Source organism: Manis pentadactyla, chromosome 6 (genome assembly GCF_030020395.1).
Source record: "Manis pentadactyla isolate mManPen7 chromosome 6, mManPen7.hap1, whole genome shotgun sequence".
Lineage (NCBI taxonomy): Eukaryota > Metazoa > Chordata > Mammalia > Pholidota > Manidae > Manis > Manis pentadactyla.
In genome coordinates this window covers 151321240-151341833 of record NC_080024.1, presented here as the reverse complement: position 1 = coordinate 151341833, position 20594 = coordinate 151321240, and the positions used below count along the sequence as shown (strand labels likewise).

The window sequence follows — 20594 nt, the reverse complement described above, 5'->3', positions numbered from 1 at the left end:
TGATGAAAGGCTATAACAGAACTAGAATGCATCCCTATTTCAAGTCTTAAAGTGTGGTTCTTTCCAAGCCAAGGATGTAAATAAATATGTTTTGTCCAGTGAGAAAAATGTCAAAGGTATGTTTGTTGTATCCACAAAACCATTAAACAAACATTTTCAAAAGTCATTAATCATGTTCTTTGGAAAGAGTGTAGTGTAGGAAAAAAGTCACATATTTCCTGAAATACAAACTTCATCAGAATATTAGTAATGACCTTTCTGAACTGTCCAGAATGAGCAGACAGTTCATATGTTGAGTCCCACAAATGGTAGATATGTGGTAATGAGCCATGGTAAAAAAACATGCCCCATGTTTTCTAGAGCCCATTTTCATTAATAATTAAAAAAATCTAACATTCTGAAGCAGTTATTGAGTCAAAATAGAAAAAGTCTCGAAAAGCAAAAATATTCATGTCAATCTTTCCCCCCAAATTATCAATTCTGACAAAATAAAGTAACAAAGCATTTTGTGTTAAAGCAAGCCTATTAGACATGTGTACAGATAAAGTACATTGGGTGAATCATATTTAATAATAGCACTTAATATCTTTCCCAGAAACATAATGGGTAATTTCTGAAGCATAAGTGATTTCTGAAAAGAGGAACTAAATGGGGGCAAAATAAATGTAGGAATGATTTAGCTTCTCTGTTATAAGCGGTTGAAAACATAATGGGAAGAGCAGAAACTAATTATAATATAGAATATATTTTAAAATGAGAAGCCATTTGGTAAGCAGGGGACCTAAGAAAAATGTTAAAACGCTTCAAAATTGGGGAAATTCACAGATTAGTGGCTCTGAATTTCATTTACTGTTTCACTGCCGTGTGTTTTTATAGCACATACAGAATAACGAAAAACTAAAAATAGTAAAAATAACTCCATAAAGATAGGCTGAACCGCAAATGTTCCTTTCCTGCTGATTTCAGTTTGTTGCCTTAAAATTGTATATGCTGGGAACTGACCCCCAGCCCGTGAAAGATAGCTATTATAATTACTTTTATTTGCTTTTCTATTGCTTTTCTATGAAAGTCACATGGCTCGGAGCGGCAAGTGGCGCGGTTGAGTTTAGCGGGTTTCTCAGCTGACGATCTCCCAGACTGGGGCCCCTGAATGTACAGTTACTAACAGAAGCCCTGCCATTCAGGGCACCGTTGGGACGACGGATTCGCAGGCGAGGACAGCACCTCTATCTCCCACAAATACCAGAAGCTGCCTGATTACTCAGGACGCTGATACTGCCTGATAAAACCTTTACACTAAGTCCCATGACCAAAACTTGCTGTTACGATAGTTTATTTGCAGAGTTTATTTGCAAACCGGTGATAAGCATCATGATCTTACATGCCCATCAGTAAAATACTGGAGCTATTCAAACAATGCTAAGTAAGTATATGTATCTTTCTTTTCATCTGGAAGTTGATGGAGAAACACTTTATACCTTCTTCACTTTTTTCCAGCAAGGACAGTCTCAGTGATTTCAGAATGGTAAGGGCTTGTCAAAACCTCTGTGTAGGTTTTTGGGCTCAGAGGCAAGTCAGAGTTAATGCCTTTCTTTATTTACAAAACAAAGCTGGGTGTTCCCAGGTTTAAAATAGGTAAGCTTTCTCAGCTAGCTCTCAGTATATGCTACCAACTGAAAAAAAAAACAATCAAGCAAACAAAAACATTGAAGGTGCTGGAATATAACAGAAAGCTGTACAAGTGAATTTTATAGGGTGATGGAAATGCTCTATATCTTGTTTTAGATGGTGGTTATATAAATGTGGTTTTAAACCTCAAAGATCTGAACTTATGATGTGTGCATTTCATTGTATGCAAGTTACAATCCAATAAAAAATAAAATGCATGGGCAAACAAACTAAAATAAGTCAAGTTGGTTTATTATATGAATCTATATAAAACTTCGGAGGATAAATTATGAAAATCTGAATTAAGAATTATATTTAAAGAGGGAAATTACATGGGAGCAGCAAACATAATTTTGTAGTTCACAACTGCCTACTTTAATAAATATTTGATGAAAGAATGGGTAAAAAGAAGAAATGAATATATAACAGTGGTAGACATGGTTAGGAAAGAAAAAGATACTCCACCCTAACTAGTAGAGAGAACAAAGTCTCTACTATTTGTAATATAATACTATTTGTAATCTAACCAGAAAATAGTGTCATATAAGAAAGAAATGTTAACGCAGTTCAAAAAAGAAAGAAATTATATCCAATCAGGGAACCAGTGATAAAGTCTTAGTAGAAGAAGATAACCTATTTACACAAATTTGCATTAACAATGACTTGCATCCAGTTTATTCATTATATTCTTTAAAAAACCAATGCATTAAAAAAAATTGAGCTATTTTTTCCCTCGCACTAACAAAACAGAAGATCCCTGCCTCTTCTTTTTTGTTATTGTTTAGATTCTGCTTTAATGTATGTGGTGATTTTTTAAAGGTTATTTTCCTTTCAAGATGTTAACATCCTGAGGCGACATTCTGACGATGTTATGGGTTTCCTGAATGAAAATTAAAAAGCTACTTGTGAGAGGCAACTCAGTAAGTGGGAGGTGGCTTATATAGCATGTGGTAAATAGTTTCCAGATAAATGGAACAAAAACCATAAGAGAGTGGAACCAAAGCGGGCAGTGACACATCCCTTCCTAGTTGTCTGTTTTATTGTTTTCACATCCAATATGCATTCAGTGGGGAACATTATTTGACTACAGTGATGGTGGCATTTCATTCCCATTAAAAGGACACAACTCTTTTCTCAAAGACTCTTAGTAGAATTATACTTGAGCAGTGCGAACAAATAATTTTTAAATCGTTTGTCTTTTTTCCTTTCAATTGTTGAGAGGGTCCCCTGGGGTAGGTTTTGTGCAGGCATACATCACAAGTTTCTAATTCTTTTCAGATAAATACAGGTAGTTATGTCTATCAGGAGGTAAGTTAAAAATTGGAAGTAATAGATAATCTGTGAAATTACTAAATCAACAGGTGCAGTTTCCAGAAAGAGTAATCACTATAGCCCAGCTGAGTCAGGTCATCCGACAAGAGCTGTTTTCACGAATCTTACTAAAAAACATGTTCACTCAGACTTATAACTGTACTCTCTGCTCAGGACATCCCTTAGGAGGAGTTATACAACACCAAAGTGTTTCAATATTCTCGGCTACTGAAAACAGGGCTATGAGCTTGACAAGCTATTGTATTTGGTTTGATAGTTTGGGATTCTGACTGGGCCTTCCTTCTCTGGAATAGTATTTAGCTCTGAATTTGCCATGTACACTTTCCAAATTCATCATGATAGGGAATTCAACAATTGCCATTGACTTTAACCTTTCTTTAAATTTTACTTCAGGAACAAGATTGGTCTCTCTTAAAATTGATTTGTGTCATGTATTGTACACAGCATATTCTACTTTTAAATTAACATCTGTCAGGCTGACAGACCTTCCAGACTGACAATGTTCTGTGAAAGATGTGGCCGACCTCTTAGAAGGCTGGGGTATGCATGGAAGTCAATAGGCAGAAATTGCTGGCATCTTTGCCAGGTCCACATGTTACACTTACAGATATTAAAATAATTAGACCTGAGCGGGGGGCAAGGAGAACACTGCGAATATTATCACAGAAAAACTCATGGACACAATTTTTCCTTGTGTTCAATGACAGAATTCACGGAGAAACTGTGGCTGTGGATTCCCAAACACCCCTACGAAGCCAGCCAAACCCCTCTGTGCACTGCCAGCCCCTTTCTGGGGATTCTTCTCATGCCTCCCCAAATCATTACTAGGCACACCTCGGAATGACGGGAGTCATTGGGACCCGTTTCTGCCTGATCCAGTTATTGGGACTCTGGCCACAGGGCCACAGCCAGCTTTCCCTACCCTGTTCACTGCCCAGATAATTGCTGTGACATTTCATTTCTCTTCTGTTTGAAAGAAACACTCAGGCAGGAAGCTCCTTCTTCTAGAAAGCGCCCCAGGCCCGCACTTACAGGATGACTGGGGTTTATGGTTCTGTGCCTGGCTCTTCCCTCCGCGGTCCAGGATGGCTTTCCGCGGTTTGGTTACTCAGAGGAAATGTAAGCCTGGACAGATAGAGTGGTTGCGCTCTCCTTTCCCACTTGTTAGGAGCAGATAAAGCTTCTCATTAAAGCCCTTTGAGTGCAACAAGACTTTCTATTTATCCTGCCTGCCCAAAGGGGAAAACCCCAAACATGCTGCCATCTAGTGAATCAGTTTGTATAATGAACGGACTTCGTTATGCAGAACACCTGGCGCTTTGCCCAGCACAGTCCTTGCTCAGGAAACACTTGTTAAACGAACACGAGCATTAGACAACTGGACCCTTGTTCTCACATTAGGCAATATTGTTGCAAGATTTTTGTCTTAATTTCTACTTTCTCTGGCAATTGGGTCATGCCGTCTTTCAGTATATCACTATTAAATTTTGCAAAGTGTTTGTACACACTGTTTCATAATAAATAGATAGTTCAAAATAAGTAGATTCTTAGTTTTACATAAATATCCTCATATCTTTCATCACATGTTTTGATAAAGGATTTCTACAACTATTGTAAAACATATTCTAAATGAGGTGAATTGAAGGGTGAAACATTTTTAAGTGTAGGTGACCTTAGCCATCATCTGGTATGTAGTTTACAAGAGAGCTCTACAGGCCAGAGAGAATAATCAACTCATCCAAGTTTGCTCAAGAAGTTAATGACAGGACTGGGATGAAAAACCAGTTTCCCGACACCCAGACTAACACACTTTACATCATATCTGTCAACAGCATAGAATGAATGCACTGACAAAGATAAAATGTTACTCGAGTTATTTGGCATATCTCTTCTGAAATCCCAGAGCACGAAATCTCGGTCTGTAAAGTATGACTTGTTCTCATGATTTCTACAGCCAACAGTCCTAAACCAAAGGATCACTCATGTAAAGAAACAGTAACACTGGATTTTGGAGCTGAAAAATCAGAATGATGAAAAAACAATATTTTGGTGGTTTTGAAAATACGCACTCTTTCTCCACATAATTACTTTTTCCTTTGCCTAATAACATAAATGTGTATCTATGTTAGGAGATAACGCTAACCCCAGAACACCACAAAAAATAGATACTTTGCAGAAACCAACCTGAAATGTATTCGCATGTTTGATCGAGCTACTCACACCTGAGGAGGACCAGCCACATTCGGTGGCTAGAGATGGAGATGGGACCCGACTGACACGAAAAGGTGGGGGTCTCAAGGGACCATGAGTGAGATTAACAGTCTTTTACTTGTTTTCACAGACTATACTAATTCTCAAGGGAGACTATTATTTCTTGTTTTTCTCTAATTTGCATAATTTTGAAATTATTTCCTGGAGGATTGTTTACCAAAACGATCACAGACAACGCACCCCGGATGAGCATACAGTGTGCTGCAGTGGCAAGGCTGAAAGGACTGAGAGTCCCGGATGGGTGAGATTCTCTGGCATACTAGGATCTGGGTCACAAAAGCAGGACAGCACTGCATTATTATGCATATTGCTAAATATAGAAAACCAAGATCTAAGTATCTTCCATATTGTTAATTTAAGGGATTTAAAACATTCTTGCAAAGAGTGTGCTTTATTTAGAAAGCACAATCGGTTATAAACACTTCCTAAATCTAATGATGAGGTTCTCAAAAACAACAGCGAATTTTTAAGTTGCAGAGGCCCTGGTAGCTTCTTCAGCTGGACTAGGAGACTTCCTCTCCTTGGAGAATATCTCTGATCACAGGTGATAGAGGACTGGGTTTCACCTGTGCTCTGTTGGACTCTGAGGACACTGATCTTTCTCCACTCTGTAGTGATGAAGGGAAATCAGTGGTGCCTTTTCAATGGTGCACACATGATGTCACAGGCAATAAGTATCTTTGCATCGGAGAAAGGGTATCTCCTCAGACTCATATTGCGGCCTTCCCTATATGCTCACAGTTGCGGAGGGACCTGTGCAGTCAATACCTACTGGAAATTCAAATCATGAGGAAAAAGTGTTTTTAATTTATTTAAAACATGAGATTTAAATAGTCCCAGCTGAAATCTTAGTGGTTAGCCCAAGTTAGATTTGGAAAAACTAGGTTTAATACCTTTAATATGATTGAATCTGACTAGTAAATTGACATGAATTTTGTGAAAATAAATCTTAAAAAGTAGGTCTTTATAAATGTTCTTTAAATGTTACTTTTGGCAGCTCTGAGAATCAGTGTGTTCAGTTGCTTGCCACCTACCGTCATATAAAACAGGTGTACAGTTAAACTTCCTGTTGTCAAAGAATAAGTTTTGGGGATCTAATCTACAGCATGGTGACTGTAGCTAAGAATACTGCATTATTAACTTGAAAATTGCTCAGAGAGTAGATCTTAAATGTTCTTACCACAGAAAAAGAAATGGCAATTATGTGAGGCGGTGAAGGTGTTAACGCTACTGGGTGATCACTTCTTGCTATTAAGTGGATCAGACCAGCATGTACACCTTAAAATTACACAATGTTATATCTCAATTGAAATTAAGAAAAATAAAATGATAACAGGTCTTTAGTTAAAATTGGTGGCTTCGTGTCTTTGGTTGGGTTACTATGAGATATAGAGGTAATAATTTAGTTTGTTTTTGATTCAATTTATATTACACACACACACACACACACACACACACACACACACACACACCCTGATCAAATATAATGGTCATCCATCCTCTCTGTTTAGAATGTAAGCACTTTGTGAAAATTTAAGGAGCTGTACTGATATAATATAAACATTTTTAGGATGGAAAGAACAAAGTGCAACAAAAAAAAACCCTAAAAGGTGAGTCCTGTATAAGATACATAGTGGACTCATAAAGCTACATTTCATATCTGTATATAATATGTGTGTTTATGTAGAAATACACACATACACATGTATATTTCATGTGTATATATGTATATGTATATTATATATGCTATATGTATGTATATATGTATGTATGTATATACACATGTGTATTTCATATGTGTATGTGTATATATATATGTATATATATGTGTGTATGTGTGTGTGTATATATATATATGCTATGCATTATTTATTTGACAAATAGGTAATAACTTACATAAAGCCTATGGGGAAGCATTAATCAGTCTAGTGAAAGAGGGGGTACAGAATCTGAGGGGTGAAGACTGTTCTGCCTTCATTTTTCATGATTGTCATATACATTTGAACTTTTATGAGCATGTTTGTAAGCCAAATATATGGTCTTGGTTTTTATTTGACAGAATTTTTTAAAAATAGCAAAGCATTGTTTATCCTTATGGAACTGCAGTAAATGTCACCGCTTTCACATTTTAAGGAAATGTTTATTGGGAGTGCTATCAATGTTAAAATAAGTTGAGGTGATGTACTTTCTTGTACTATGGTGAATCACATTATTTCTGTACTTCAGGCCCCCACAGGAAAACATTTCCATTATTGCATGAGATAGCCTTGCTGAAAGTGAGAACACCCAGAAAGGGAGCCATGTTTTATGTCCCTAATTCACAAATTGGGGCAAATTACAGGAGTAAATGAGAGCTATTTCTGATCAAGTAGCCCGCCTTCATCACCTGGTAGTGATTCTGTTACTGACATGGGTGTGCATGAGGGACATTATGATCACAGTTTACACACTGTGATCGCGCTGATGCACATTGATGCCAGCTGCTTGGCCAGTGTTCCTAGTGATCAGTCAGGACCCACGGGTAGTTTCACTGACTGTTAAAGTGCCAAGTTTAAATGGATCATATGCTTAATATTAATGTCAAACCTCCCCCTACTCCTTAATTTTTATTTGTTCCATAACTGTGGAAGCTTCCATTTCACTGCTCTGTTCCTCTACACAATGTCAGCGAAACTGATTTCTTCTCATTACAAGGAGCCCATTTATGCTGATAAGCTGTGACTACCCTCGGCAGGCAATCAGTCATTACTCTGCGTTTCTGAGCTGTACCGTTGTGTGGGTGGATGAGGGAAGGGTTTAGGAGGTCTCTAGGTTCCTGCTCAGGTTAGCACGCTCGGTGGTGTGCAGGTCTGCCCCCATGTCGGGGGATTAGCCTGCTTTGCGAAGAGGATTTCAGGGCAGTCAGTTCAATCCAGGAGAGACCCATGTTACCCTCGGTTACTCTAAAAGCTTGCTAGCACTTTGTAGTGGAAAAAATAGAAATGCTCAATAGAATATAGACTTTTATGAGACTCGAGGGTTGCAAGTTTAACCCCTGCTCCTGAAGTGGCTCCAGGAGGGCTGTGCCATGGGGGGATTTCAGGGTACCTTAGAGGTGCCTGGTGACTCAGCAGCTTCTCATGGGTGAAAAACATCCATTAATTTAATAAATATACTAGAACAAGAGTATAGATACCCTCAGAAGGAAGTTTGGCATTGAGGGTGAATGTATTTAGTCTAAAATGCACATTGATAGAGCATGGAGAACAGAGGTCAATTATAACATTTTAAGATAAGACTTTAAGGATAATTTGCCCTTTTTGTTGGGCTGATTTGGGACCTCCTGTAGGGGCACATATTCCCTCACTTCTGCTTATGTGGCCACCTTACACAGGAAGTTTGAAAACAGGTATTAGATATATACCCAACGGTATATTTTCTTTAAGTAATCTATGAAATGTCACAGGAGAAAACAAAACAGTTAAGCTTATGAACTAAAAGCTTTGTGCTTCACTCTTCCTTTGGAAAAAACTCATTTTTAGCACTAAAGAAAAAATTCTCCCATTTAATAGTGCAAATTATTTAAGTAAAGGAAACCATCTTGTGACATTCTCCTCTGAACATTCTGAAGAGAATGAGCAGAAGACCAGTTGGAATTAGGAAACTATTTTCAGAGTATTTTCTCTTGGTAACTGAAAGTGATTGCCGGTATTGCAAAGACAGAGTACACCATAATATTTCCAACAAATGGCCCTCTGTCACAAGGTGAGCAGAGAAATCAGTGGAGACCTCACTAAGCTGAAGATAGAAATCCTACGGCTACCACATGTGGCTCTGAAGTAGAGAGCCCAGAAATATTCACATCTTTGTGTCCACTGGAAAACGAGAGATAACAAACAGAGACCTTTTCCCATCCTGCATACTTTCAGAAATCTTAAACATGATCACATGGCTCTCACTTAAAATCTCAGCTCTATGTTGTTATCAGCCCCTAGCATGGATTCAACTACATAATAAGTAAACTCTTATACACAGAAGATATTGTTTAACATTCTATTCTTTACAGAAAGAGAGATTGTGTCTGCAAAAACTCCTTCTTCTACATTACTGAGGTATATTCTTAATTTTTAATTATAATTTCAGAATTATTCTCAGAAATAATGATATATTTTAGATATGATAGATTTTGTATTTAAATATGAAGGTGGGTCCACATTTTCAGGTCCTGTTATTTATATAATTACACAATCATTTATACAAATCAGATTAAAAGTAGGTATTTTCTTCTTCCAGTAATGGTACAATAAACAGGGTGTTATCATAAATTCAGATTATTTTTCACAAAATTGTTACTATATGAAAAGTACATTATAGGTAGATTCACAGACAGAAAAGATTCACAGAAGTCCAGGTTTAAAGGATATTAACAGGAGTTGCAGGCTCACTAATATCATTTACCATGAGGGGAACCAAGGAAGAGACTTTTAAATATGAAGATAAATGAACTACGATAGAGGGGCAGATCACACCCCCACACACCTCCACACACGATGAGAAACTGTCCTATTGCTACCGCTAAATTAACTTCCACTGTCATGCACTCATGTTTTTTATTTTCATCTTACAAATATCGGAAGCAAAAACACCTAAACACATAACACATGGCATCATATGCAGTCTGATTTTAATTTTATAAATATATTTGAATTCTATCTTAATTCCTACTTTTACCTATATTTCTATACTGATATTCCAAAAGGTAAAAGTATATGGTGAAATTAGTGCTGATTGTTACTTTTTTTATCCACATATTTGTTGTTGCTTTTTCTCTATGAGGGTGTGTTCATTTTGCAATTAAAAGTTTCCGTATTAATTTCAGTTCCATTTTACGTATTTATTCCTCAGACTTTGGGAAGGTTTTCAGAACTAATACTACGTTAAGTTTTAAAAAGTCACTTCTTAATGAAGACATAAAAATTGCTTATTTAAGGGAAATAAAGCTTGCTTAAGAAGACATTTGCACTTTGGTGATGGAAGACACACATACTAACACAACAGGGCAGCTCTTTCTGCATGTCAGCATTAATGCCTAAAGAAAAGAGAAGAAAATGCTCAGGAGGAAGGAAAGTGCATTAAATTAAAGGGATTTGCTACTGGGAAAGTGATTTTGAATCTCCAAAGTAAGACACTTCTAAAGAAATTGGAACTGAGGGAGACACATTTAAACTTGCTGTAAAACTTGGTTAAAAAGCTTGAAAAGTAATAATGAAAAGTAATGGCAACTCTCAAGAGTTAAACCAAGTAATTTACATACACAATGTGCTTTAAATTGCTCCACAAAAGGAGCAAGGCTGCTGTATGAAACGCTTAAAAGCAGTGCCCAAGCCTAAGAGGACTTGACTTTGAAGACCAGATTTTCCAGAAATTGCTTAGATGGCTTCCATCTGGGTTGTCTCATTTAAAGCACATTTGAGAATAGCTGTTGCCTGCCTGCTTTCTGGAGGAATAATTCTTGTAAACTTGATTATGGTTCAAAGAGAATGCGCCTGGGCAGAAGGGTAGCAATTACCAATGTTTCATTCCATCTTGCCTTAAATTCTGTCACCCTGGGTCAGTTACATAGCTTTCCTAGCCTGGAGGCAATCCAGCTAGAAAATTAATACTGGGTGGGTTGAGAATCCTACTCTTGGTCTTTCGACAAGTTATTTTTTGCATTGAAACTTCTTATTTGCAAACTGGGACTATGACAGTATCTATCTTGGACAATTGTTGGGAAAATCATACATCATGACATGGTGTAACTTGCTCAGTAAACAGAAGCTAAGTTGACAATGAAACAAACTGTCTCCATCTATAAAAACTGCATCCATAACATTTTACCTTCTCAGGACTTTGTGTGGTTTATATGAGATTATATTTGTGATATTACCCAGCACAATATCTTGTTCATAGATTGTGCAAAAGAAACCTCCTTTCTTTCCGATAAAGAATTTTCCAACATGTTCTATTTCCTCACTGGATCTTCAGAGCGTGCATTTCTCTGTTGATACCAGGTGAGTAATCTACTCGTACCCATTTGCTGAGTGGGGAGATCACAAGTGCTTAAATAAAATTGGGTGACTGTTAAATCACTCAACCAGGATGAAATCTTTGATTTCTTGACTCTTAGTGTCTCCTTGCCTTCAGAAAGATAGATTCTGTGCAGAGACCCAGGAAACAGGCAGTAGATTATGAAATGAATAGCATATTATGATTTTCATTTATAGGTACGTCAACTTCTTTAATGTGCCCCTAAAGAAGTTGTAACATTAACGTAGAGACGTGCTTGAAAATAAAACTGACTATACTCTATTTTTTTTCCAGAAAAAAATGTTTTTGTGTGTGTGTGAATTTAAGAACAATGCTAAATTTTACTACCAAAATTTTAGATAAGTTTAAAATACTTAACAAAGAAATTCATGAAGGATAAACTGTTCTCAAAGAAAAGTTTCTACTAAATCAGATGGTGCTTATGAGGGCTACAGACACAAGCACAGGTTATGCAATCGTTCTTGTATGTAGTTCTTAATTTGTGAAACACAGCCTAACCGGCACGTTTTTCTGGAAGGCAATATGTGGTGAGACAGCAGTGAGGCAGGTGGCTCCGTGTGCGTGTGCGTGCCTGCAGGTGCACATATGTTCAAGACAAACACGCCTGCCCTTCTGTAGTGATTCTATTGACTTTTCCCTGAACTAATTTCATGTACTACGTTTACTCCCTACTGACTAAAATAGAATATGTATTTTACCATAAAAAAATGTTTGACTAACATAGAACTTAATAAATTACCTATTATATTTTAAAAATTGGGTGGGGTGAGCTTGATGGAGAAACACAAGTATAGACACCAGGTTTCAGGTTTCCTTCAAGCCTGAAACTGAAACTTCAATTTCAGGCTTGAGTTAAAGAGAGTGAAACAATTTATTTTAATGAAACCATCGTAGGTTACCCTAATCTAATATAACATCTGGAAACGTGGAGTTTTCTATCTTTTCCTAGCTACCTTTACCTATCTGGTAAACAGTGATTAAATGGGTGACTTGGCTATATTTCACCCCGTGAGTTGTCTTCGTATTTTACACTGTGCTGTATCAGAAGAACTTCATGAATAATCAAAATCTTGCCCCTCTCCTCTGGTCCAGGCAGTAAAATGCAACCCATGAGAGAATGAATTTAGTAATAACTGGCTCAAGAAGAATATATTTAGTAAAAAATGGCTAGTCTACATTAGGAGAGATATCAGGGAGAAATTTCTTGGAAGGCTTCTCGTCAGTCAGGGTTAGCTAATTAGCAAGAGTTGATCTTGGGTGTGAGAGTGAGGGCACCTCCCCTTCACTGAACTGAATAAAGTCCTTCCAGACAGCTTGGCCCAAAAAGCAGGGTCCAGCTTCCCTTGGGCTACTGGGCTGAGAGATGTAAGGCGTGGGAGAAGGGCTTCACCTGCCCGGGGGCTGGTGTCTTGTTTAAACTCACTGATGCGAATGAAAAACAAACACTGAAGAGGCAAGACTGACATTATTTTTTCTGTCATTAAGAACATAGGGTTAGGTTTTGAGTTAGATTTTGTTTTTCTAGAACTTTAAATAGTAGAAACCATTTCTTAAATCCTTACAACAAAGGGAAATTCCTCACACATGGTGGAAACTCTATAATACTTTAAAGTAAATACTATAATAAACTGGAGTAGGATAGCACGTTTGCCTTCATCAGAGAAAGAAACTCCTTAGTGGAAATTTAATTTACTTCAGTATATTGGCAATGGTTCTTAATTATGGAGTATTATACTTTATGTGGATGACCGCATTTAAGTGCCAAGATAGGTGCAATTATCCTCATTTTAGGGATGAGGAAAACGAGGCTTAGAAGGATTAAGTAAATTGCCCAAAGTCACATAACTCATCAGTGGTAAAATTAATTAATATTCAAACTCAGGTTTGTTTAACTCCCAAACTCAGGATTTTAACCTCTGCAGATAGTGCCTCTTCTCTTCACAATGACTGAACCCCCAAATTTGGCTGAGCTATGGGGATGAAAAAAAATCACTTGAAGTCCCTAACTCTTTATCTAATGGAAGAAGCATGTTGATAAATACATGGATATATTAAAGTTGCACATAAGTGACTGGGAGCCCCGGGATGGAGTGATGAATGATGACGTCAGGGTGTGTGAAATGTCTCATAGTCAGACTATTTCGGGCATTTTTATAGTCTCCATTGTGAGGAGCAATCGACTCATTTATCTCTGAAAACTGATATCTAGGGAGGCGTTTCCTGCCTTTGACTTACCTTCTTAAGGTTAGGATATACAGTCAATGTCCGTAAAGAAGGTTCAATAGACAGAAAGTCTTGTTCTAGAAAACAGCTCATATTTTTAAGGGACTTGTTGCCCAGTCACCGCCAGCAGGCCTGGCTCTTGGGGAGAGCGTGTGATATGTCTGGTGCCTACTGGCCGCCACGACTGGTTCACTGGTGAGTAAACCGAATCCTGAGAAGATGGTAGCTTGAACATATGATGCAGGTTCTTTCTTACTACTGGTACAATTCCCGTTTCTTTTTTTAAATTGTTACAGGAAGCTTTTATTTTTATTAACTTTGTCATTTGGAAAACATGCTATAATGAAAATTTAAATAGAAGACCTCGATGGAAGCGATTTACAAATGATGCGAACTTGAAACTGAATGGGCAGTAAAGAAGCTGAGCAAAGAATAAGTAAATCTTTTGATTTACCTCCCTAATCTATGTCAAAACTCTGTTCACTGTTCCCTGAAGGTTATCTCTAATGCTAATCGCCTGTTTGCATCCTGTGCGTCTGAGAAATTGGAGCCGCAGACGCCCCTGGGCGAGGGTGCGGTGCCCCTGGGTGAGCGGGTGTGCTGCGGGCTGGAGCTCAATTAGAGACGCACCGGCAGAGGCAGGGAGGCGAGTCAGAGCCGGCGTTTGAATATTAATCAGCGTTAATGAAAATAAAACTCCAAAAGTTACCGCCTGGACAAATGGCACCCCGGATCTTCCTGGGTTCAGAGAGTGACGTTGTGCAGGCTGTTTACAAAGGAGTCACAGTATATCCCGTATAATTTTGTGTAAAATAAATAAATAAATAAATAAATAAGCGATTAAATGCATAGGGGAATGTTTAAGGACAGCACTCAATCCTATAAGCCCGTTCATTGGGGGCCATTTTTCAGCCTACATTCTTAGACCCCCTTCCCCACAGCGTGTGGAAGAACTTTTCCAGAGAGAAGGCAGCAGGTGGAGAGAGACAGAAACCCAACTATCAGGTTATAGGGACGGATGCACAGCTTGACAGCGGGTCCTGGGCTCCACATGGACACCAGCAGCAGCAGGCGTCTGCGTGCAGGGAAAGTCGTAGAGGCGGACAAGCTGACAAAGACCAGGGCTCACACCCAAGGCGCCGATGGGCTGCCCAGGAGAGGCTGCGGGTGGCACAGGACACTATTCCTCCGTGGTCCGGGTTGAGAATTTTCCCCAGGCAGGAGACAGGCAGCAGCGCCGTCCCCTCACGCAGCCTTTATAACGCCTTTTCTAATTCCTTTTTGCATTCAACAGAGGCCCAGCGAGTGCCCGCCGGGACGTGGTCCCAACCGTGGCTTTCACTAGTTTGATTTGTCATTTTCAGTAAATGCTTTTGCCATCTTCACAAATCCGATGTAAGGCCCTGCTACACAGTCTGTCATGTCAATGTGGTGACTACAGTCAAGGTGAGAGCCCCCCCGCCCCCCGAAGGAAAACTCTGATCCCCTCAAAGGTTTTGTTCTTTTCCTTTTTTTCTCTTCCTCCCTCCCTTTCTTTCATCTTTTTTTAAAAGTGTTCCTCAGGCTCTTAATGCCGTTTTCTGCTGCAGGCCTTCAAACTAAAATCACAATTCTGTCAATAGTGAATGAATTTGCATTTTAAAAGCACTTACTTTTGAGCGGAGTTCACAGGTTTCTTTCCCTGGACCGCTTAGGTTTCCCTAAGTCTAATGATAACATCACTGGAATGTGTTGTGATGTGAACATTTTTCACAAATGCAGAAGGTAGAGAAATAGAAGTAGAAAATAACCTTTTAGTACAAATCAGTCATCCTTATTATCTGGCAGAAATCGAGAAAAGGAAGTCTTTTTGACCACTTCTGCAGGAAGAGATGACATAACCTATCACACGCCATTAGGGGTAGAGATTTTAAACACTAGCCAGCCGCCTCGGACTTGCTGAAGCTACTCATTTATTTTCTCCATCTTCTACTCGGGAGAGCTAGCATATAATAGAGAAACCATAAAAACATACACTTTTCTGAGCACCATTCTGGGAGCAGCATGGAGAGAACTGGCAGAGTATATTGCACTTCTCTTCTGAACATTAAAGTAAATGCAGGGTGTCTGTGTTGGTGTGCTGGTCCTTCAGGGGGTACCTTGCTGCCGTAGTTACACAACAGATATAAATGAATACAGTAAAACCAAGCCAAGTGCAGTTTTGCGGGCAACAGGCAATTGAAGTTACAGGTAAGTCTTAATGCAGAATAGATTTGTTTTCACACCATGAACATTTTTTTTTTTAATTTTAGGATATGAGCTGCTTATTAATGAATCCCAATCTATTACACTTTAAATATATAAAATTTTTCCGCCTTTACCTTGTGAGTGGGAAAGCCTGCTGAAATTAATTCATATTGATTTCATCTGGATCAGTTAGAATGTAAAAAAATACAATGAAAAAATTCTAAAAATATATTTTTATTTCTCACTGCTCACTGCGGTTTACTTGAGGATCTAACACCCGCCATTGCCCAGCCTTTTCCTTTGACTCTGGAAGCTCAGTGATGACCGCCGTCACCGTATCCTCTTTGTAAAGAGGAGGCATGTCTGAAGAAGCCAGATACAACATAGCCACGCTTGTGAATACATTACATTTGGTGGAAAAACTGTAGATGTGCATAAGGGGTGCTGAGGTTCAGTGTTTCCATTTTTATTTCATTCTTGGTTCAGTAGTTTTTATTCTGCCTGATTCCTTTAGGGTGTAGCCTATGTAGATTACACCCCCCAAAAAATGATCATTAAAAGGCTCTTACCCTCTGCTTAATAGGACCGCCTCAACAGAACAAATGGAGAGTACAATGTATCACGCCTGTCAAAGTGTAACTAACAAGTGTGTATCTATCTCTATCTATATATTATCTACTTATCTATCTATCTATTTATCAATTTATCTATATCATCTGTCTAGATATTTATATATTTCTCTATATGATATAATCATAAAACGAGGGGCATATATAGTGGCCACATGTATTGTTTTAAGCTGTATACTATACACAAATAAGCCACAGTGTAGAGAAATGTAGTTTACCCTCAAATGCATTCTATATTTACCTCATTTGCAATGATGACCTTAGCTGGTGGATAATTTCATCACACAAAACAAACAATAAATAACAAGAAGAATGTGATATTGAGGGCATCTAAGCAAATTGTTCATCATAACTGAGGACGCATTTTAGGCTCTTAACTTTTTTGCTAGAAACTAGTATTAGTGAGATAAAGCCTAGACTCTTCTAATCAGTTACTGTTTCTATTTTATTGTGTAAATCAATGTTGTCCTCCAAGAAGAGAATCTGGAGAAATTTGAAGAAATTTCAATGTATTCTGTTATTTTTGTTAACTTCATATGAAATTATTTACGATCCTGTATATCAACCTAAATCTTAGCCCTCCAGAAAAAGTTTCCTGTGTTCACCACGAAGGCAACAGTCTTTTATTTGCCAGAATTATAGCCTAAACCCTTGTTAAAGCCCACTTATGATTATATTGGTTCCAACCTATCTCCCATCTATTTGTATTAATATCTCACTTTCTTTTTGCTTAGAAATTTGATGATCTTTATTTTCTCAAACATTCCATAGTTTGTTTTCTTCTATTGAATTTCAATATTGTTAAACTCATGAAAACAGACCAAAAATAGAGTTACTTGTGCTAAGACTGTCACCAGCCCAAGACTTGATACCGAATTACAGTTTCAGCTCTTCCAGAAACAAAAATCTTAATCCATCTAAGTACAATTGGGAAAATAGAAAAATCTTAAATCGCTTAAATACAGTTAGGAATTGCCTGGTCAGCATGAGTGAGATAATCCACCTGACAGACCCTGACATCCGCTGGAGCAAGGTGACCTTGCCGCACCCAAGCCCCTTTTTGCTACTATAACTTCCCTGCCCCTGCTCCCTTCGGCCTATAAAGGTCTTTTCTTTTGTTCAGCTCCTCCGAGCTCCTTTCTCTCTGCTAGATGAGATGTTGCTCAATTCCTGAACCATTGAATAAAGCCAGTAAAACCTGTGAAATTTACTTAGTTGAAGTTTTTTAAAACAATACTTACACATTTTTATGTTTATGTCTAAATAAAAATAATCTTATATTAAAAGAATGCTTTCTAACCATGTCTACTCATAGAAACAAGAAGATTGATGTTATAAGATCAGGGCTCAGGCAATTTTAGGATGTGGTTGTTGGCATTTGTGGAGGAAAAGAAGAAAATAAGTAGATCTCCTTTTTTTGATTCCTGAAATTGTCATGTCCCCTTTTTTCACTCAGTCCTCTAGTTCTTATTGTATTAAAAGTTTTCTCATACAAATAATGCAAAAGGATGACTACCTATTAAATACAGATAGTTAAGTTGGCCAGAAGAGGGTTCATTTAAATATAAAATACAATTATCTTCAATAAGTGACTAAAATTGTTCTGAGTGCTTTTGCTCGCAGAATGTATCTTTAATCAGTAATTACCCCTGATCAAATCCCACTTGTTTAGGTTTGAAACCCAGGCAAGCAAATATTGCTTTAAAAATATACTACTTTCATTAGTTTGTAACAAATATTTCCTTTTTGTCAAAATATTTAGCACTGATTTTTTAAATTGAAGTATAGTTTATATACAATATTATATTGATTTCAAGTATATAACACAGTGGTTCAACAGTTACATACATTATTACACTCTCACCCCTACTAGTGCAGTTACTGTCAACATGGGAAGATGTTACAGAACCATTGATTATATTCTTCATGCTTTACTATCCCCATGACCAACTTAATGTTATGATTGAGATTTTTGTGCCTCTTTTATCCCCCTCACCTTCCTCACCCACCCACCCCAACCTCTCTCACCTAGTAACCACTAGTCACTTCTTAGTGTCTATGAGTTGTGGGGTAAATGGAAGTTTCTATGGCCAGGATCCTCACTTGACCCTAAACTACTTGATGATATAACTGGCTTGCTGCTAGGCGAATGCTTCCATACCCATAGGTGAAGAACTATTATTGACTGAGCCACTATATAAAGAGCTCTGCCTAGTGCCCTGGGAGGAGGCAGAGACAGAGTGAATTACAGACCTGCAGATGGCTGGATGCAGACTCAATTCTGGTTCTTGACCTATAAAGCTGGGTATAAACCCTATTACCCCAAGAACATTCTGTTGTCTTTTCTTGGTCTCACTGAAGCCATTGTGAACTCGCCTGGGGCTGAAATCCTCAGGCAAGGTAGGGTATACTCCTATTTTAGTTGATTTTGTTTTGATTTGTTTTTCAATTCCATATATAAGTAAAATCATACAGCATTTGTCTTTCTCTGCCTGGTGTATTTCACTTAGCATAATACTCTTTAGGTCCATCCATGTTGTTGCCAGTGGCAAGGTTTCTTTCTTTTTTATGGATGAATAATATCCCATTGTGTATATGTACCACCTCTTCTTTATCCATTCATTTATTGAGGGACACTCTGGTTGCTTCCATACCTTGGCTATTGTAATTAATGCAGTGATAAATACAAGGGCATATTTATCTTTTCAAATCAGGGATTTTGTTTTCTTGAGTAAATTCCTAGAAGTGGAATTACTGGGTTGTATGGTATTTTTATTTTTAGTGTTTTGAGGAACTTTCATATGGCTTTCCACAGGGGCTGCACCAATTTATATTCCCACCAGCAGCATAGAAGGGTTCTCTTCCCTCTACATCCTTGTCAACACTTGCAGTTGTCTTTTGGATAGTGGCCATCCTGACTGGTGTGAGGTGGTGTCTCATGTGGTTTTGATTTGCTATTCCCTAATATTTAGCATTTGTTAACACGAGCAGTAGTTAAAGTATTAAAGGAAAAGATATACTGAATGCCTAACCACATTCTCTAGATAGTTATTGGGTACTTACTATGTTCAAGATTATTGCACTCAAAATATGTTTGGCAGGGGGTATCTCAGCTTTGTTTTGTTGGCTTTATTTCTATTAGTTCCTCTTCCTTCAGTCTTGGTCAACTGTTAGTCAGCTGCTTGTAGCTGAACATTTTGTCTCATGGATAAGACTATCTTAGGACAATATGGAATGAATAGGAGGAAAACCACCGAAGTCAAGCTTTCTGCTTTTGTTGATCAGATACCTGCTATCGATCTGATTCATGTGGTGAGCCATCCCATGCACAGTCAGCCCTTTATCACTAGGGAACTCAGAAGCAAAGTACTGACTCTTGCTCCCTTCCCTGAGCCCTCCCAAGTTGTTCCTATGTCACACTTTGTCTAAACTTTAAGACTTCTGTGAGCAGGTTTATGGGATATTTTATTAGAGAGCCTGAAGTCTGCCTCCTGAATACATATTCACTCTTACTAAGAAAAAAATGCTAAGAAAGAAATCTTTTTTAAAACACATTAAACAGACCCTAGTATTAGCTCCTTTTTGCTTCTGATAATATGTTTCATATAATGTGTTTGTTAAGTTCCTGTGCCAGATTAAGTCCTCAGCCCTCCATGGTATTTGGAATGATTTTTACCACTAGTCTACGAAGTGATAGCTTTAGAAAAACCGCTGTAAATCTCAGGGCTCCCACTGTGGCCAGGGACAGCTGATAAATAGAAATAGAGGAAAAGCACACACAATGCAAATGTGGAGCAATTTGCATACCTCCTGTCCATTCTGTGAGGCCAAAGGAGGTGCTGTTTTATCATTTTAAAGTTACTTACCTTGCAAACTGTAGATTTCTCCAACACTGTTCTGACGAGTAATATGATGCCAGTATGCACTGCGAGGAAGAGAGATGGATTTGGATAACGTCATTGGTTCAGTCAAGCTTGTCTGAAGCTGAAAGAAAAAGAAAGCGTGTCAGGCTTTACTTGAAGTAGTAAACTGAAATCCGCTCTTTCAAAAGTTGGTGGGTTAAATGTGGGTGGCATTCGATAGAATCTGTTATGGATACCTGCCTAATTTGCTGTTGAAGCATCACTTTAAAAAATAAAATCATGACACAAAACATGAAATGAACACTTGTAAACT

The 20594-nt window shown here is 38.0% G+C and overlaps 1 protein-coding gene and 1 long non-coding RNA gene across 2 annotated transcripts in view; one reads left to right on the top strand and one right to left on the bottom strand.

The window, feature by feature from the left end:
* Positions 1–20594, bottom strand: part of DOK6 (docking protein 6) — a 308053-nt gene that overhangs the window by 33950 nt on the left and 253509 nt on the right. Inside the window, exon 7 of the mRNA XM_036876760.2 lies at positions 20285–20402. Within this exon, the coding sequence (XP_036732655.1) occupies positions 20285–20402 (118 nt within the window). The remainder of the gene's footprint in view (positions 1–20284; positions 20403–20594) is intronic.
* Positions 1–20594, top strand: part of LOC118907796 (uncharacterized) — a 171880-nt gene that overhangs the window by 26074 nt on the left and 125212 nt on the right. The window lies entirely within an intron of this gene.